This window comes from Mesoplodon bidens (assembly GCF_964165515.1).
Source record: "Mesoplodon bidens genome assembly, chromosome: 6".
Taxonomy (NCBI): domain Eukaryota; kingdom Metazoa; phylum Chordata; class Mammalia; order Artiodactyla; family Ziphiidae; genus Mesoplodon; species Mesoplodon bidens.
Genome location: NC_138162.1, coordinates 12368292 through 12388936, shown reverse-complemented (window position 1 = coordinate 12388936; position 20645 = coordinate 12368292). Strand labels below are relative to the sequence as shown.

The window sequence follows — 20645 nt, the reverse complement described above, 5'->3', positions numbered from 1 at the left end:
ACAGCAGTGAGCCCTTATTTTGTGAGACCTGCTGTCACTCACCTCAACCCACAGGTTGGTGATGATCAAACTTGAACCAGCCTCAGAATCACTTAGAGGGCTTGTGAAAAGTGTGCCGAGCCACTCCCAGAATTTCCGATGCATTAGGTCTGGGATGAAGCCTGAGACTTTGCATTTCTAATAAGTTCCCCAGTGTATCTCATGTTGCTGTTCTTGAACCACACATGGAGAACCACTGAACAACCCATGAAGTACTGTTGTTCCCATTGCCAAGGCGAGGAAACTGAGTTTCAGGAAGGCTAGGTGCCTCAACGGAAGCTCCACCACCAGTGAGAAACAGACAGTATTTGATCTGACTCCAAAGCCCGCGCTGTTTGCACTACCCCTGAGTTGGAGATTTAACACTCTAAGATTTCCCCATTCCATGTCTGTTCACTTTATCCTAGAATTTCTGCTCTTGAAAGGCGAAGTCAAGGTTCTGGGAGCGCATAATATCAATATATTTTCATCTCCAATGAGAACCAGCAGATGGCCTGTAAAAGCTTTTAAAATGTTTCTGTCCATTACCCAATAATTCCTCTTCTAGAAATGTATACTAAGAGAATAATCCAAAATATAGCCCAAAATACGAAGTGTTTTAGCAAAAAGCTAGGAATCTAAATATCCAATATTAAGGGTCTGGTTAAATGAAGTATCGCATATCCAAGTGATGGAATATTATCAGGCTGTTAAAAATTATTTATTTAGAATTTTTATAACATGTCAAAGCATTTATGATATAATATTAAACAAAACACAGACTAAATTCAAAAAACTCTCAATGTATTAAAAATATTGAAAAAACTGGAAGAAAATAAAAACACTGACAACAGTTGTCTCTGCCTCTAATAATTTTCTATACTTTCCACACACTTTCTACAATGAGTTTTTTAAATTAAAAAACCATGCACTTTCTTTTTGTTGATTAACTACAAGAGATACTGTCATGACCCTTCTACAGTTAGTCAATTCCTAAATAGCCAGGAAAAGCAAAACTGAACTTTAAAGCTAACATTTAATTACAGATTACATTTTCCCTGGCCCTACAATGTACATATTTTAAAGTAAAAAACATGAGGAAAAAACTCAAAAGACAATCATTATTATAAACACACAGAAAGAAGAGCAGAAAAATACCTGTAAAAATGATTAACAGGGATTATTTTTGGTTGGTGGAATTACGAGGCTTTTAAATCTTTTTAGCTTAATTTTTGTTACATTTTCTACAATGAACATCAATTACTTTTGTAATAAAAAGTCTTTGCTGTTTTCAAGAGACAACCACCAAGCAAATTACAGCACACCTATACAACGGTATAAATAGCCACTTAAAAATGTCGTAAAAGAGTATTTAATAACATGGAAAAACGTTTGCTATATTAGCTGACCATACTATAAAACAGTATGTTCAGAATGATCCCACTGTTTTGTTTAATAAGCAAACAAAATGTCTGTGTACACAAAGAAAACACCTTGGAAAGAAATGTCCCAAAATATTAATAGTGTTTTACCCTAGGTGGCAGGATTATTCTAATTTTCCTAGTTTTGCTTCTGTATTTTCTGTATTCTATTGAATATTAACTTTCTCAATATGCAAAAAAGTTTTAACAAAAGCCACATGAAACCAAAACATTACCTTGTTAAATAAAAAAGAAACAGAGAAAAAGATGAGCAGGGGTATCTTAATTGAAAGATCTTCCTTTAAAAAGGCTTCCCAGCTCTGTCTCAGCTCTCATTTTCAAGCCAAGCTGGTCTTTCAGCATCAAGAGGGCAGTCCATCTCGATCCTTCCTCTACTGTAGACTTAATAATGCTTGAGCAGGATATGGGCTCTGGCGACAAGGGTCACCCCCTCTTGATGGGGCAAACATACATGGTCTGGAACCTTTAAACAAGACCCTGGGAGAGAATATGGTCTAGGGGGAAAAAATTTAACTGCCTTCTAAGACTATGAGTCTGATTATAACTAAATATAATTTACAATCATTTGATGAAGGAAATGTATTACTTATGTTGCAAATAACACACTAACTATAGAATTATATTCCCGGACCTGGCAGAGACCTCTGAGATCATCTGAAGACAATTTCCAGGACACTGTCTTCAGGATGCTATGTAAATACCGACTGGAAACAATAACAGAGATGTCATGCTAGAGAATCTTAAGTAAACAGTTCAAAAGCCTGGCTTCCTGTTTATACAATGTTAGGTCACTTTGTGGATAGCCACAAGGTGATTCAGCATTCTGATTTGATAGAAGAATTTCTTGACTTGACATATCATAAAAGGGACTACAAAGAACAGCAGAAAAGCCAGAAGACGCAGAAAAGAACGAAAATAAACACAGGGACATGTGTCTTCCAGCCCAAACAATGAGAAATTCATGCCACCAGCCCAGCCATTCAATCTATTTCCAAATCGCTATCCTCGCTGTGGCAGGTGGCTGAGTTACGCACCGAGGTTAGCAACAAGACTTCCTTTTCTGGAAGCAATCCAAACTCCTGGAGGAAAGCTTCAAGGTCCACCGCAAAGAAATCTTCCCCCAGCTGGTCAGTGACACGGACGAAGTTGCCAATCAGCTCGCCCCCCTTGTAGATGAGCAGGGCGGGAAGGGCGTTCCTGGTGAAGCGACTGCTGGCCCCGATCACCGAGCTCTTCACACGGCAGAACTTGACGGCTGGGTACTCCGCGGCCAGGCAGATCATGCAACCGTTCATGGCTTCGGTCCCCGGGACGCCGTCCTCGTAAATATGGACCATGACGAGGGTGCTCTTCCGCTCTTTGTCAATCATGTCCAGAAACCCTTCTCCGCTGGGGATTTCAAAAACCTGCTTGAACTGGGGCCCCTGGTGGAGCTGCTGCCGTATCTCTTCCATCCTCTGCTTCCGGTACTGCTGCAGGAACTCCTCGTCGTCTTGGTCCTCACTCATCACGGCAAAGTCCTTCAGAGTCATCTGCGGGAGGACCAGCAAGTGAGCGCAAGAAACATAAACCCGACGGTGACATGGGCGACACAAGATGTATGAGGCGCCACGCTGAGACTCTAGGTGCGTTATACCTCACTGAAATCTGCTGATAACCCCATCGGGAGGGGACTTCTTTACCCCCACTTTACAAATGAGGTGCTGAGGCTTGAGATTATCTGTATAAGTTCACACAGGTAGCAAGTATAAGACCAGGATTCAAACTAGAGTTTTTTAAAAACCCAGGCTTTCAACTACGGTGTCATAGCACCTCTTCATCCAGACAGGCAGCATCAGATAACATCACTTGGTGAGCTTTTGTCTTTTTGTCAGTCCTGACAATGGATTAATTATTTTATCCACTGTTTTGTTTTTGTTGAAAAGACAACAGGACATTAAGGAACCTGAACACTCATAATCCCTGCCCTGCACCGCCCTCCTTGCCCCCCACGTCAAAACACACAGCCACACACATTCTAAAAATCTGTTCTTCTTTTTATTACCAGTCACATGCTAAAACCATTTCTGCTTTTATAACAGCAGCTGTGGGTGTACCAATTAAGCTATAGCCTGCTTTTGCCACTTGGCACTATTATATCATAAATTATTCCTCATGCTTCCAAACATGTTTTATAAAAGTATACATAATGTGGCCTATTTTGCTTAGCCACTCCCCTACTTCTGGCATTCAGGCAGTTTCCAGTTCTCTCTCATTGCAACAACCCAGCAGGACTGCCCCATGTGATCATGTGCTGTGTGGCTTTGTCTGGTCTCCACCGCAGCACAAGGAAGCGCTGTGAGCTGTGGGCATGTTGTCCTGAAGCCAGCTTCCATTACAAAAGCATTCTCCCTCTCCTGCCCTGGTGTAGCAAGACATCCCTGCTCCTGTGATGAAGCCCAGCTCTGCCTACCCTGGCACAGAGGAGAGGGTGGCGGCTGGGAGGCCACACCAGATCAGGACACGTGTTGTTACTGCATCACAGCCAGAGCCGTTCTTCTTTCCCTCTCACTGCTCCCCCTCCAGAGCGGTTCTTTATGACCTGTTATGGTCTTGCTTGAGCCTAATGCCCTGAAATCATCCTCCTGGTCAAGGCACTCCTCACTTAATCCTCTTGTCTGCTCCCCGACCCCGGCGGGTATTTCCAGTCAAGAGCTGCTTTGGGCCACAGCCAAATGATTTCAGGCACTTCTAGACATCCATCCGTGGTCAGAAAGCATGGTGGGGAATAAAGGATCCTTTTGAAGAACGCTTTGGGAAGGTAAGAGAGAGTCAGGGATCTAGTTCCAAATATCTTCCACAGTGTCTGCCTGCTTCTACTGTATTGCTTCACTAAGATAAATTCTCATGAATAGGCTTCAGGTGAAACAGAACAACATCATGGAAAGAACAGGAAAATCTGGGTTAGAATCCTAGTTCCTATTAGCATTTCTTAATTGCACTGCCCTGAGCAAGTCCCCTCCCGCCTCTCAGCTTTGGTTTCACCATCTGTAAAATGGGGATAATATCTCCCAATCTCAGAGGTTTATTTCTGGCTCAAGGTAAGACCTCGAGAAAGGACAGGAAACTCACATTTCCTGAGCACTTTCAACCAGCCTGTGATGGGCACTGTATCGAGAGACTGACCTCATTTAACCAACGACAAACCCGAGTCAGAGTGGAAGAGACATCCCCACAGTTACTAGTGGCACAGCTGAGATTCAAACCCAGGTGTGGCCAAGCTATGACACGACTGCACTTTCTCCTGCACTGCACCGCTTCTTAGTATCTTTTTTCTAATTTATTTAATTTATTTATTTATTTATTTTTGGCTGCACTGAGTCTTCGTTGCTGCACAGCTTTCTCTAGTTGCAGTGAGTGGGGGCTACTCTTCACTGCGGTGCGCGGGCTTCTGATTGCGGTGGCTTCTCTTGTTGCGGAACACAGGCTCTAGGCACGAGGGCTTCAGCAGTTGTGGCACATGGGCTCAGTAGTTGTGGTGCATGGGCTTAGTTGCTCTGCGGCATTTGGGATCTTCCTGGACCAGGGCTCGAACCCGTGTCCCCTGCATTGGCAGGCAGATTCTTAACCACTGTGCCACCTGGGAAGCCCTGCACCGCTTCTTGGAGGCCAAATCAAACCCCTCCGCCGCTTGAATCACTAACCCCAGCAGCCAGGGTAGCCTCTGAGAAAGGCCTGGGCGCTTCTAATTACCTTCCCACTGATCTTCTCCTGGAGGTCCTTCTGCTTCCGCTGCTCCTCCTCTTCGTCCACATGGGACCTGCAGCTCATGGACAGCTTCTTGATCAGCTTCTCCATCTCCCGGCACTGCTCCTCCCGTTGCTCTGTCTCCAGCTGTTTGAAGCGGCGCCAGTCGTTGATCACGCCTTTTGGACCTGAGGTGGTGTGAATGTGGAGGTGACCAAGGATGAGCGAGGGATTATGGGCCAGTGCACATCTGTCTAAAGCTGGCTCCATGGACACCACAGTGACACTCACACAGGGCAGCGTGGTCTACACGCAACCATGTCCAAGGCAGCCCGGTTTGCAAATTAAAGGGCCACACGAAGGCCCAGCGTTAGGAGATGCGTGAAATAAATTCAGATTCATCTACTCAAAGGAAAACAAAGTGACTCTTAGAAAGAATGAGGCAGCTATATGTTCCCTGCCATGAAAAATGTCCAAACATATTAGGTCAAAAAAAAAAGCAAAATGCAGAACAGTATCGTGGTATGATCCTTCAATTTTTAGAAAAAGAACTGTATGTCCATGTATAAATATTTACAGATATTTGTATATGTGCATGTACATTTGTATGTCCATAGAAAAATAGGTAAACTGTTAACAGTGGTTGTCTCTAGGCAGTGAGATCTAAGGAGACTGGTGAGAGAGAACTTTTGCTTTCTTCTTACTATGCTTCCGTATTATCTGACTTTTTTTTTTTTTGCGGTACGCGGGCCTCTCACTGTCGTGGCCTCTCCCCGTTGTGGAGCACAGGCTCCAGACGCGCAGGCTCAGCGGCCATGGCTCACGGCCTACCCGCTCCGTGGCATGTGGGATCTTCCCGGACCGGGGCACGAACCCGTGTCCCCTGCATCAGCAGGCGGACTCTCAACCACTGCGCCACCAGGGAAGCCCCTCTATCTGACTTTTTTAACAAGACTCTGGCAGGTTATTCTGTTAGTCAAGCTACCCCCACATCCCCCTGTCCCCATGCTATATAGCCCTGCCCCTTACCACATGAACTGCAATACCTCCTGTGGGATGAGAACATGTATCCCTAGCCCACTGATGTAGGGCTTGCCCATGTGACGTGCTGTGGCCAATGGATTCTGAGCAAAAACGCAACGAGTCACTACATGTTTCCAACAGCCCTCTCTTGCTCTCTATACTTGGTCATGAGAACAGCATGTCCCAGACAGGGGCTGCTCCTTCAGCCTAGTTCCTGGATGACAGGACATACAAAGCAGAAGCCGGGCAGCTGCTGACCCCAACAGGCAGCATGTAACATGATTGAGAAAAAAACCTTTGTTGTCACAAGACACTGAGACTAGGAGGTCATCTGCTACCGCAGACAAAAATATAAACATCTGTATAAAGAAAACTTTAAAATGCTGCCAAGAAACACTACAAAAGACCTGAATAAATGGAGCAACGCCATATTCCTTGCTAGGAAGATGCAACATCACAAGGGTACCAAATATCCCCAAATTAATCCATATATTTAATGCGTTTCTGATGAAAGTATGTGATTACACACATGTGCCTGCTCCTGAATTTGCGGTGGAAAAATAAGAAAGCAAAAGTTAAGAAAATAATAAGAAAGCCAAAGTTAAGAAAATAATAATAAAAATAGAAGGGTATTGTATGGGGCGGGGGACCAGACCTACCAGATACTAAAACATATTATAACACGATCCTTAAAAACAGTGTGATACAGCACAGTAAAAGACAAATCAGTGGAAGAGACTACAAAGTACGGCTAAAGATGCAAATATAAGCAGAAATTCAGTACGTGGTAAAACTCACATTTCAAAACAATGGAGAAAAGATGGTTTATTCAATAAATGATGCTGAAACAACTGGGCAGCAATCCAAAAAAAATTAAGTTGGAGTCCTACCACATACCTTGCACCGAAATGAATTCCAGATAGATAGCTGTGTTAAAAAAAAATCATAAAAATACTAAAAAAAAAAAATAAAGGCATGGGACTGTCTTTTTATAATCCTGGAGTGAAGAAAGGCCTTTACATAAGAAACAAAACTAAGAAACTATAAAATAATGCTTTCAAGCACATAACAATAAAAAAAACTTTCTGCCAGGATAAGAACAAAAGCCAAGAGTCAAACAATAAACTGGTAGAAATATTTGCAACTCATACCACAGATTAATTTCCTTAATATATAGCTCCCTAAGAAGAAAAAGACCAACTACACAATTTCAAAAATGAGCAAAGGATATGAATACAACCCTTAAAATTATAAAAAGAGGCTCAACATCACTCCTAAAAAGATAGAAAATAAAACTAAGGTGAGTTGCCATTTGCCATCCATGAGGATGGCAAAGATCAAAAAGTCTGATAACATAGTAGAAGGTCACATATATGGGGAAATATCACACTCCTGCTTAAACTATAAACCAGTACCAACTCAACTGACAGCAATTTGGAAATAATAAAATGTAAAAGTGTAAATATGCCATTTCTCGGAATTTATACTACCAATATACTCATACCCATGATTTAGGTGATATCAAACACCTATCAATTTGAGAAGCTGGATTCAAATGCAGGCAAGTCTGTTTTAATCATCAGCATGTTGCTATGCATACATATTCGTATTGTGCAGTGAAATGGCTAGAACCACGCACAGTGAAATGGTAACATTAGGTTATCTCTGGACACGGGGCTGGAATTAGAAGTGATCACGACCCACCACCAGTCCCTCCCATCAGGAAACTTACACAAGCCTCTTAGATAGCCTCATGCACCAGAGGGCAGACAGCAGAAGCAAGAAGAACTACAATCCTGCAGCCTGTGGAACAAAAACCACATTCACAGAAAGACAGACAAGATGAAAAGGCAGAGGGCTATGTACCAGATGAAGGAACAAGATAAAACCCCAGAAAAACAACTAAATGAAATGGAGATAGGCAACCTTCCAGAAAAAGAATTCAGAATAATGATAGTGAAGGTGATGCAGGACCTTGGAAGAAGAATGGAGGCAAAGATCAAGAAGATGCAAGAAATGTTTAACAAAGACCTAGAAGAATTAAAGAACAAACAAACAGAGATGAACAATACAATAACTGAAATGAAAAATACACTAGAAGGAATCAATAGCAGAGTAACAGGCAGAAGAACGGATAAGTGACCTGGAAGACAGAATGGTAATTCACTGCTGAGGAACAGAATAAAGAAAAAAGAATCAAAAGAAATGAAGACAGCTTAAGAGACCTCTGGGACACATTAAATGCAACAACATTCACATTATAGGGGTCCAAGAAGGAGAAGAGAGAGAGAAAGGATCAAGAAAATATTTGAAGAGCTTATAGTCGAAAACGTCCCTAACATGGGAAAGGAAATAGCCACCCAAGTCCAGGAAGCGCAGAGAGTCCCATACAGGATAAACCCAAGGAGAAACACGCCGAGACACATAGTAATCAAACTGGCAAAAATTAAAGACAAAGAAAAATTATTGAAAGCACCAAGGGAAAATGACAACATACAAGGGAACTCCCGTATTTTTTAAACCTGTTCCCAGAGCACAGGGATTTCCAGTACCTGTGTTAACTGAGATGCCTTCGCCTGCTAACTCAGCATCTGCAGGCGTGGAACTGCCGGCCAGGGCACCCCTGCCTCTGTCCTTGTCCTCGTGGTCGCTGTCCTCATCCTCGCTGCTGCTGTAGTAGTACTGCAGCTTCTCCCCCAGCAACTTATCATCCAGGGTTGTCATGGTGCCTGGGAGAGGGCGACACAGCAGGCTCTTTGCTGGTTTGAATCAGACAGACTTGAATCTGAAGAGTTAGGGCTCACCTGTGCTCAGATCCTATTATGTACAGGACCGTAAGAGTGACTGTTTTCCTAAGCAGGATCTCAGCAAATCCATACCATGACCATGCATGATAGGGTTTATCATGCTCTTTCTGTAGAAGGTAAAATTGAGGCTCAGATAAAATTTCTCTGCCAACCTTTACAGCAAATGGTGGAGCTGGGCTCAGACCCCAGGGATTCCTAACTCCAAGAGACTGAAGGTGTGAGTCACCATCTTCTGAATAGTATACACTGAAGTAGGGTGGTGGCTTGGAGGAAACTACTGACTGACTGAAGGTTTTATCTACACATACTCTTTGGTTTACCTACCAAGTAAGACTGCTGGTAATTGAAAAATTGTAAGAATCCTCAGGAGAAATTCCAAAAAGCAGCATCAAGAATGGGACGCTGACTCACTGTTTGCCTAAGCCAATCATTCATCTGTCTCTTGCCTTCCACCTCCCAATCAGCACAGCGAGGGTTAGGATGGATGGGCTCTGAAGCCCTAATAACTTTGGTTAAAAGACGGGCCCATGACAAGATTTTAATCATTCCCCAGTGTTTAAAGGTAAAGGACAATGGTTAGAGCCAAGCTTCTGCATCAGAAGAAGCCTGGTACATTCTGGGAGAAAGGTACAGCTTAGTCCCTGCCAGGCCTGCTTGCAGATCGCACAAGGAGGGGTTGTAACTCCAGCACCCCTTCCTTTAAGCATCCCAATACTATGCATCTTTGATTAAAGGTATCCCCGAGCCTGTTAGACTCCATTACAAAGTGACTCTCCCACCGGGCGGGGAGGTCTTGCAAACAGAGACCTCCATTGCCCAGCACGAGGCCTCTGCACAGTCTGTCAAGCTCATATAGAAGCAGCCTGAATCAGTGGGGGAATCCGGTGACCCGGGCAGTCAGATGAGGAGAGGGGTACCTAAGTGGCAGGGTTGAGAAAAAGGTGCAGGTACACGGCTGGGAGCAGGGAGGTGGAGAGAAATAGGGGGACTAAACTTAACTTAAAGAGGCAGAGAGACCAAGGCGGTAAAGATGGGAAGAAAGAGACGGGGAGGAATGTGTGCTCGGTGAGGGCGGGGCCGCTGAGGAGGCGGCAAGCGCAGGGCCAGCGGAGGGGCTGGTGGGAGGCGGGGCCTTTAGGGGGAGGAGTCGAGGGCGGGGCCATCGGGAGAGCTGGCGGACTGGGGGCCAGAGGGAGGAGACGGGGCCTTTCGGGGGAGGAGTCGAGGGCGGGGCCAGCGGGAGGGTTCGCGAAGGAGGCGGGACCTTAGAGGGTCGAGGGCGGGGCCAGCGGAAGCGCGGCGGAGGGGCGCAGAAGCTCTAGGGGAGCCCGAGGGAGGTGGGGCCAGCGGAGGAGACGGGGCAGGGAAGTCGCGGAGAGCGTGGGGGTCGAGGGGGCACACCGACAAGACCGTCTCATCCAGGCTCGTCGACCACCCGTATTCCACCACCTCCCACCTGTATTCCATGCCCGCCGCTTCTTCCCGGCTGACCTCAGTGCAGCTACCCGGCCTACCTCAGTCTGGATCCCTTCAGGCTGGCACTTCGGAAGGAAGGGAGCGCTCGGCTGGAGAAAGAGAAATGGGTCGGCGCCTTGAGCACTAAGAGAAAAGCCGCCTGAGTCCCGACTGCGCGGACCAATGAGGCGGCCTTCCTGCGTCAGCGCGGATATACGCTGCCCAATTAGAGGAAGCGTATCCTGGCGGCCAAGGGAGAAGCTACGGGTCCTACTTGGGGACAAACATCTCGACAATAATAATAGGCTTCTATTTTTATTTTTGTTTTAATTTGAACGAAAGGCCACACTAGATATGCCCAGCTTTGAGCAGTAAGAACAATTTCGTTACCTTTGAAGTTTCCGGAAACATTCCACATGTATTTTTTTTATTGATTCTTAATCACATCACGTCTATTAAGACAGAAGACAGACTCGGACATTAATTTGCCCAAGAACACATAGCCCTTTTGGATTAAAAAAAGAAGAAGAAGGAAAAAAAAAAAAAAAACCAAGTCCAGGACAACTAAACGCAAAGTGAAATCCTGGATTGGACCCTGGAACAGAAAAAGGACGTGAATGCGTGAATGGGACAGCTGACGAAATTTGAGCAAGGTGTATCAAGTAATAATATTATTGTATCAATAGTTTTGATAATTGTACTACGGTTATGTAAGATGTTAACTTTAGGGGATTCTGGGTGAAGAACATAGGGGTACTCTATACTATTTTTGCAACTTTTTGGAAACCTAAAATAATGTCAAATTCTGAGCCCTTATTGAGATGTCCAGTACACAACACGAAGTAGCTCATGGAAAGCTTTGTGTAAATTGAATCATTCGAAATATACTAAAACAATACACTCGTTAAAACAGGTTTTATTTCCCTAAAGTTTGAGAGATTCTTAATTTGTGGTTCTACACCACCTGCAATTGTCTGCAAATTTGTATATGTGCATATTTTTCTGAGAAGCTGTTTGTTCAGGCTACCAAAAGAGTCAGAACCCCCATCCCCAAAGTTAAGAACAATTCATATAAAGAGATCCTATGGTAACTTTTTATATTTTTTGTTTGCATAATGAATAATCAGATTTCTGTGAACAGCCAACTTGAATATGCTTGTGATCTGCTGTTAAGTGACAAGCCAGGACCCAGCAACAGTGCCCCTGTGTAGGAGAGTCCCCCTAAATATTTGTTAAATGAATACTAGATAAATGCTTTGCTTTTTTGTTTTTACTCACATCTCCCTGAAGCAGGGTTCTTCTTCATGCATGGTGCTCCTTTTCCTTCAAAATTCACTTTAAATTTAAGGCTGCAATCCTCATGGGGGCCCTCAGAGCTGCTCAACAATCGTAGTTGCCCTGGGCAGGCTACTCCCCGACTCTAGGCGAAGCAGTTCACATCTCTTCTCTCAAATGTTCAACACCCTCTCCCCGCCTACCTTATGACTGCGATTCTTATTTCACATGAAAAATAGAAGCAATCAAAAGAGACCTGCACCTTCAAAACGTACAACAACCCCCTGCATCTGTACCTGTTAAATGAATCACCAGTGCAGCGGATCCCGCTCCTCCAGCCTAGTAAGGAAGTCTGCGCCTGCAGTTACCTCCTCTCTCTCTCCCCTGCATATTCAGGCTTTCTTTCTAATACTTTCTATTTTCTTTCTAAAATTTTCCTAGTTTTCATTTCTAAAAGAAAATCCTCTCAGATACCATTTTCCACTGTTCAGATTGTTTTAAAAAAGTTTGATAACAGTGAGACTGTGGGGAATACATGGCTGGTGAAAGTATAAGTTGATACAACTCTTATGGATGGCAATTGAGAAATATCTATCAGTATTGCAAAAACATATGCCTTTAACTCAGCAATTCCACTCCTGGAAGTTTATCCTATAGATATACTTGCATGAACGTATTGTTTAAAAATAAAGGAACATGGAGAACATTATGTATTAGTTTCCTGCCTTTTGCAAAAAAAAAATAGGAATAATGTTTTCTTATGTGTGCATGAAGAAAAGAATTGACGAATATACAAGAAATAATAAATTAAGATGGGAATCAGGAGTGAAAGGGAGACATTTTATACATAATGTTTTATGTGTAATTTTTAATCATGTGAAAGCATTATCTATTATGTTCCAAAAGTTAACAATTTTTTTAGAGTCAAGCCTCACTTTCCTCCCTCACCATGCCTCTCCAGCCACATCTCATTTCTCTGATCTCCTTTACAGCCAGATCTAATAGATCTGCCCTGTTCCCTCCTCATCCTACTTCAATTAGGTTTTTGTTCCCACCAGTCCACTGAGACCACACCTATGAAGGCAGTGACTTCCAAGTTGCCAAATCCTCGGTAAAGTCTCGGTTCTGCTTTAATTGAACCACTCAGCAGCATTTGACAGTTAATCGCTCCTCCTTCTGGAAACCCTTTCTTCTCTTGGTTTTCAGAAGGATACCTTCTCCTAGTTTCTCCAGCTTTGTTGATACCCTCATTAACTGCTCTGCTTCTGACCTCTAAATAACGGAATGCCCCAGGTTCAAACTTTTGACACCTTCTTTGTGTATACTCGTTCTATATGTACTCCTGTCAAAGAATACCATGGAGGCAGTTAATTATATGCAAACAAATTTACTCATAGGAAGGAGAGAATCAATAGGTGACTGTCAACGAGGGTTTAAAAAATGGATTCATAAAAGACAGGGGGGAAATGTGGGATGTCAGGAAACCATGAGCCTTGTCTGCTTTTCTAGAGGGAAACTGACAAGCTAGCATTTTGCAAAGCAGTCAGTCTAGGCAGTCTGCCCTGGAGCTGTCTGGCTCAAGGCATCAATGAAAACAATGTTAGCTATTTATAGATTCTCCAGAAAACTGTTAAGTCGAAGTACACAGAACAGGTTGTCTCTGTATATTGTAAGAGAGAAAGAGAGAGAGAGAGAGAGAGAGAGAGAGAGAGACACGGAATCTAAGACCAAGATGGAAACCAGTCTTTTATAACCTAACCTTAGAAGTTACACCCAATCACTTCAGTTGTATTATTTTCATTAGAAATAAGCCAGTGAGTCCAGCCCACACTCAAGGGGAAGGAATTACACAAGAACATGAATACCATACCAAGAGGCTCAGGGGCCCATCCTATGAACTACTTACCACAGAAGCTCTCTTTAGGGGGACTGAAGGCCAGTTAAGTATGGAGACATATTTAGGTTGATAATATTTTAGAGGATTTTTTTTTTTTAAGGCTGCGTTGGGTCTTCGTTGCTGCTTGTGGGCTTTTCTCTAGTTGCGGTGAGCGAGGGCTACTCTTCGTTGCGGTGCGCGGGCTTCTCATTGCGGTGGCTTCTCTTGTTGCAGAGCACGGGCTCTAGGCGCACGGGCTTCAGTAGTTGTGGTGCGCAGGCTCAGTAGTTGTGGCTCGCGGGCTTAGTTGCTCCACAGCATGTGGGATCTTCCCGGACCAGGGATCAAACCCGTCCCCTGCATTGGCGGGTGGATTCTTAACCACTGAGCCACCAGGGAAGTCCTGAGGATTTTGAAGTTAGGTAATATAATTAAAAGCCAGAAAGGATAGCTGTCATTGTAAATTACACAGCTTAAAGAGTTGAGGAGACAGAAAACAGGAATAAACAAAAGGTAAAAAGTAAAAGAGGGGGCTTCCCTGGTGGCGCAGTGGTTGAGAGTCCGCCTGCCGATGCGGGGGACACGGGTTCGTGCCCCTATCCCGGAAGATCCCACATGCCGCGCAGCGGCTGGGCCCGCGAGCCATGACCGTGGAGCCTGTGTGTCCGGAGCCTGTGCTCCGCAGCGGGAGAGGCCACAGCAGTGAGAGGCCCGCGTACAGCAAAAAAAAAAAAAAGTAAAAGAGGAGGAGAAAACTAATAAAATGCAAGTCTAAATGTAAATTTACAGTTTTAAGATTCATCTTTATTGGTCTCTTTTAATATATTCATTCTCCTAGTTGTGTATTATAGAGGGATTATCCAGTGGTATCCTTGCTGGGAGTGTAGTTTGCATCTGTCAGGAATATGACTGTGTACATGAGATAGTTAACAGTATTCATCAGGACCACTCCATTTATCTTACCAGTATCTGGGGATGATGTGGATAGTGAAGTTTCCTTTTAATGAGAGTACCATGTGTAATTTATAGTTTGTCAAGTATTTTACCTGTAATGTAAGGTTTTTGTTTATCCATAGAGAGTACTGAAGGTATTCCCTAGTGGGAAAACCAAAATAAGCTGTTAAAGCATTTGCCTTTTATCAAGGGAAAATCTTGATCCAACCAGAAGATTTACAAACTATTATTAAACATATTTAAAGTTTTGAAGTAACTGAATGAAATTTATATAGAAATGCTTAGATGCCTCGAAGCTGGGTTCCAAGGCTTGCTCTACCCTTATAGTTTTCCCAGATCATAATAATTAGAGATAAAACAAGATTTGGTCCTCCACTGAGTTGCCCAGATAAAATTTTTTCCACCAATATTTTTGTAAATTTAGAACAGATTTGTCCCTGCCACTTGGATTATTTTTGTTATGCAAGTATTAAAGGTCTAAAGATGGTTTTGGATGACATCAACCAGTATGAGGATTGTTTGAAATAACCGGTCTTTCTCTTTTCCTCCCTCCCTGTCAGTGTGGGGCCAGTTTGTGGCAATTGAACACGTCTTTCTTATTTAGAAATTAAACTTTTAGACATCAGTTAGATTAAACTTCTTTTTGTATTAATGAATATAAAACCAGTAAGGGCCACTTCCTTATATAATGGTTTAAAAAATTTTTTTAAATTGGTATCTTTAGTGTAGGCTTTAATTTTGTAACTTGAAATTTGCTTTAGATGTTGGATTGTCTTTAAGAAGCAATTACATTTCTTTTTAAGGTTTTGATTGAAAGCATCTGAGAAAATCAGAAAACCTCTGCTTTCATAGCTTTAGTAACAATATTCTTAGTAACAATATTTTTCTTTAAATAGCCCACACACTTAAAAATGTAAGAGGCAAATTTTTTTTTAGAAATATTTCTCTTATTTACAGACATTTTTAATCTCTATAAGCCAATCAGAATGGAGCTTCATTAAATTTTGAGACCTTATAATAACAAATATAACCTGTATTCTGATTAATATGGTGGATTACACTGGTTGATCTTCAAGTGTTAAACCAACCTTACATTACTGAGATAAACCCTATTTGGACATGATGTATTATAATTTATATAAATATCTGGATTTGCTAACACTTTAAGGATTTTTGCATCTATGTTCACAAGGGATACTGAGCTGTAATTTTTGTGTAAATTTACTATCAGGTTTTGATGCCAGGGTTTTATTCGTCTAATAAAACTAGTTAGGAAGTTCCCTCCTCCTCCATTTTCTGAAGGCGCTTCTGTGAAACTGAGGTTATTTTGTCCTTAGATGTTTAATAGAATTCACCTGTGAAACCATTGGGAGGCCTGGAGTTTTCTTTGTGGGAAGCTTTTCATAATGAATTTCACTTGTTTAGTAGATACAACGCTATGGCAGGCAGCTTCTAAAATGGTCCCTGTGCCAATAAATAATCTGTCTCTCAGCTCTCAATTCACCCTTCTTGCTTTGCAATAATGGACTGAATTCCTTTAAACATCTCTCCTTTGCAGTGAGCACAATGATAAGCTTCCTCACTAGAGGGCACTGGAGGAGGAGGGCTGTGGTCAGTGGTAAGGCTGTAAGGACATGCAGTGGGTTCTTCCCCAGCCACAGGCCCAGCACATGTGGTTCCTTGATGATCTTGCAACCTCTGTCTGGACTAGCAATAATTTTCCTGTGACCCTCTCAACATGGAAATCAGTGTCCTGAAGGCCTCCTGTCTGCACTGGCGCCAGTTCCCTCCACAGGCTCCTCTGCAGCTCGCCTCTGTTTCCAGACTTGCTTTCTGCTTGCCAGCAACCAGTCCCAGCCTGGGTAAACCAGCAAACTTCTCTGCTGCCCAGTGGGCTGAACTTCACCTTCTCCAATGAGGTCTGCACCCCAGTCTTGATAAGAGGCCCCTTTCCAAGTCTGTCCTTCCTTAGTTACTCTCCCTAAGCCATAGGGTACCATATGGGATTTCCTTAATCTTATAGTCACTCATCTACTAAATTTTAATAATTCTTTTGTGTCAAACATCCCTTTTTTTTTTTTTTTTTTTTTTTGCGGTACATGGGCCTCTCACTGTTGTGGCCTCTCCCGTTGCAGAGCACAGACTCCAGACGCACAGGCTCAGCGGTCATGGCTCACGGGCCCAGCCGCTCTGTGGCATGTGGGATCCTCCCGGACCGGGGCACAAACCCGTGTCCCCTGCATCGGCAGGCGGACTCTCAACCACTGCGCCACCAGGGAAGCCCCCCTCTATGGTTTTTATCTCCTGATGGGGGATAAAGAAGTCACTAGGTCCAGTCCACACTCAGGTGAGAGCTTATGCCAGGACATGAATACCAGGCAGGGGTCTTTGGAAGCTTTATCGGTCCGAGTGGGGTCTGGACCTAGTGACTTGCTTCTAAGTGACAAAACCGATGGGATATTGTTTCCAAGATTACGCTATAAAAGATTGTGACTTTATTGCGTGCTTTCTCTCTCTTGTGCAGGCGTGAATGCAACCTGGCCCCCACCCCCTGCTTGGTCCCAGGTTCTTCCTGCTTGCTGCTTGGATGAGCCAAGCTAGCATATTGATTGTAAGTTGCCCTAGAGAGGGTCAAGTAGCAGAAAACTGAGGGCAACCTTCAGCCAATGAAAACCTGAGGCTGCCATTCCAACAGTTCAGGAGGAACTGAATCCTGCCAATAATAAGGGGAGTGAGCTTGGAAGCACACCCTTCACCAGAAGAGCCACGAGATGACTACAGAGCCAGCTAACGCCTAGGTTGTGAGAGACCCAGAGGAGAGGACTCCTCTAAGTCACATGCAGATTCCTGACCTACAGAAACTGTGAAACAATGTTATTGTGTTAAGCTGCTAAATTGAGGGTACTTTGTTATGTGATTATAGGTAACTAATACAAGAGTTATTCCAATTTTCCTTTTCATCCTGTATCTGTTTTGGTAAATTGTATTTTGAAGGAATTTGTCCATTTTTAAGTTAAGACCATATAGTCGAATTTATCCATTTCCTTCAGAGGTTGACCAAGTACACTAATTTATCTGCTCAAAAAATACTTCAGAAACAAAAAACGTCCACACAAAGACATGTACACAAATGTTCATAGCAGCTTTATTTGTTAATAGTCAAAAAATCTAAACAACCCAAATGTTCTTCAGTGGGTGAATGTTTAAACAAAATGTGGTAAGTCCATACCATGGTATACTACTCAGCAATAAAAAGGAATGAACTACTAATACATGCAACAATTTGGATGGATCTCAAGGGAATTATGCTGAGTGAAAAAAAGCCAATCTCAAAAGGTTACAGTCTGCATAATTTCACTTATATAACATACACATAATGACAAAATTACAGAGATGGAGAAGAAATCAGTGGTTGCCAGGGGCCAGGGATAGGAAAATGGGGGTAAGGGAGGGGAATGACATGAATATAAAGGGATAGCACAAGGGATCACTGAGGTGATGGAACAATTGTTCTTTTTTTTTCAGTTCTGTTATCTTAAGTTGTAGTCGTTCCACAAATCTACATGTGATAAAAACTGAATACAACTACACACACACACACAAATGAATGCATGTGAAAGTGAGTGAAATCTGAGTAAGTTCTGTAGATTGGTACTAATGTCAATTTCCTGGTTTTGATATTATAGTTATGTAAGATACTACCATTGGCGGAACTGTATGAGGGTACATGGGTCCTCTTTGTATTATTTTTGCAAATTCCTGTGAATCTATAATTATTTCAGAATATAAAGTAAAACAAAACAGAACAAAAACAACTTCAGTTGATCTCATCCAGTCTCTTGGGTTAAAACATCTATTTTAAATAGCACTCCCCAGACCCTCCACCCCCATTACTCTGCATCTAATTTTCACTGAGTTGACTTTTCAGTGAAGACCTGAAGAATGTGAGAGAGCTAGTGATGAAGATTCTTACAGGGGTCGGGAAGCCTCCTACCCTTACAGAACAGCAAGGGTAAAGGCCCTAGGATGGGAGCATGCCTGGCTGGCCTGGTGAAGAACTCAGTGGCCAGTGCAGCTGGAGCACAGTGAACAAAGTATCAAAGAAAAGACTTTGGCTTTCACCCTGAGTGAGGTAAGAAACATTTGGAGGGTTTTGAGCCAAGAGTGAAGTGATCAAACTGACATTTTAAGAGGATCTCTGTAGCTGCTGTGGTTAAGAATAAACTGAAGGGAGGCAAGGGCAGCAGCAGGGAGAACAGGAAGCCATCCCAGTTCAGGTGAAAGATAATTGTGGCTTGGACCTCAGTGGTGAAGTGGTCAAATTCTGAACATTTATTTTGAAGGCAGAGCTGACAGGACTTGCTGCTGGACTACGAAGAGTAGTCAAGGGGGAAATAACTGAAATGGGGAAGACTGGAGGTACAGTTTGGGGACTCAGATTTGGACATGTTACGTCTGAAATGTTCATTAGAGACCCAAATGAAGATGTTCGGCAGACTGCCCTATCTAAAACTGCCCACAGTACTTAGAACTACAATGTAAGTTTCATGAAATTAGGGACTAATTCACTACTGTCTCTCTAATGCCCAGTACGCAGTAGATTCTCAAAAGTATATTTGTTGAATGTCTCTCTAAACTACCTAGGCCTGAACATTTGATGATGGATGTCATTGAATGCACCTGGGCTAAGACAGGCCCCAAACCCGTTTTCATTCTTTACGGCAGTGGTTCCCAAACTTTTCTGCACATTGGCAGCACCTGGGGAGCTTCAAATGTACTGATGCCTTGATCCCACCTCCTGAGAGTGTGTTTTAATTGGTCTGGGGTGTGATCTGGGCTTTGGGATTTTTTAAAAGCTCCCTAGGTGATTGCCATGTGCAGGTAAGTTTGGAACCACTGCACTATTGAGTTTTCAATTATAAAAAATCTTTGTTAAAGTGCATGATCATTACTCCAATAGGTGTCAATTATAAGGGAAATAAAAATCTTCCTGGGATTCATTTCCTTCAGTTAAGTTTCCTCTCCTTTGCCTGGATCAACTATCCATGGTTCTTCCTCTTCTTCCTGATCTCAATGATCATGCCAGGGCTTATACAAGATCACCTGTTTCACAAATATTGGTCTGTTTTCAGCAACGAGGTCTGGGATTCTAAGCCAAATTTAATCCACGATAATGTGGAGATGTCTGGTAGGCTTCCTCTACAACAAATCCTGTCAATTGCGCTCTCCTACTTTTCAAATCCATCTCTTCCTCCATCCTCTCTTTGGCCATGCCCTAAACACTTCTTACCTAGATTGTTGGCCTGGTCTCCCTGCTGGTCAATCTCCAGCTTCACCTCACACTATTACCGAAGTGATCTTCTAAAACCCCAAATCAATCAGATCATCTAACTTCCAAGACTCCCTAACAGTCTCTTTAGTATTTAGTGTCCTTCACAGAGGTCCCTATTTACCTCATCTAGCTATGTGATCTGATCGCAATGATCAGATCACACAGCTAGATGAGGTAAATAGGACAATTTGGACAAATTCTCTAAGGTCTCTGCCTCAGTCTTCTCATGTGTAAAATGGTGACAATAATGGTTCTAGATGATAATATACCTACAGCACTTAGAACTGTGTCTGGAACATATTAAGTGCTGTTAAGAGTTAGTTAAGCTATTCCTCAAACACTCCTTCCACTGTAACACTTATGGCTAAAATAGCTTCCAACCATCACCATCACCATCTTTGGAAGGTAGAATAAGACTTGAATCAGAAATCTGACTCCATTAACTTTCTAGTTACAAGGTCTTGGGCAAGTTACTTAACATCTCAAATATAAAACAGGGATCATAATATTTATAGTGAAGGGCTGTTAGGATACCGAGTGGGTTGTTGTGAAGTTACAGTAGGTTCTCAGGTGTTTTCTCCCCTTAGCTCTGCTTGGTGAAATATTATTCAGCCTACAAAGAAATGCCCTTCTTTGAAGTCATTTCTCAAAGCAGTTCCTCTGGCTCACTATCACTACCATCCACTCCATAATTTCCCTTTTGGAGTTTCCATATACCTTATACTAGAACATAGCTC

General features: G+C 42.9%; 1 protein-coding gene and 1 long non-coding RNA gene across 2 annotated transcripts; one reads left to right on the top strand and one right to left on the bottom strand.

Annotated features, from left to right (window-relative positions):
- Positions 1-716: 716 nt before the first annotated feature.
- Positions 717-11379, bottom strand: PDCL (phosducin like). The gene is made up of 4 exons (XM_081237324.1): positions 10531-11379; positions 8762-8938; positions 5193-5374; positions 717-2992 (listed from the first exon to the last, which is right to left on the bottom strand). The coding sequence occupies exons 2-4, from the start codon at positions 8931-8933 to the stop codon at positions 2441-2443; spliced, it is 906 nt and encodes a 301-aa protein (XP_081093450.1). The 5' UTR covers positions 8934-8938; positions 10531-11379; the 3' UTR covers positions 717-2440.
- Positions 11380-16193: 4814 nt separating this feature from the next.
- Positions 16194-19995, top strand: LOC308618954. The gene is made up of 3 exons (XR_014016106.1): positions 16194-16495; positions 16712-16923; positions 17101-19995. It is a non-coding gene; the product is annotated as an uncharacterized lncRNA (long non-coding RNA).
- Positions 19996-20645: the final 650 nt, after the last annotated feature.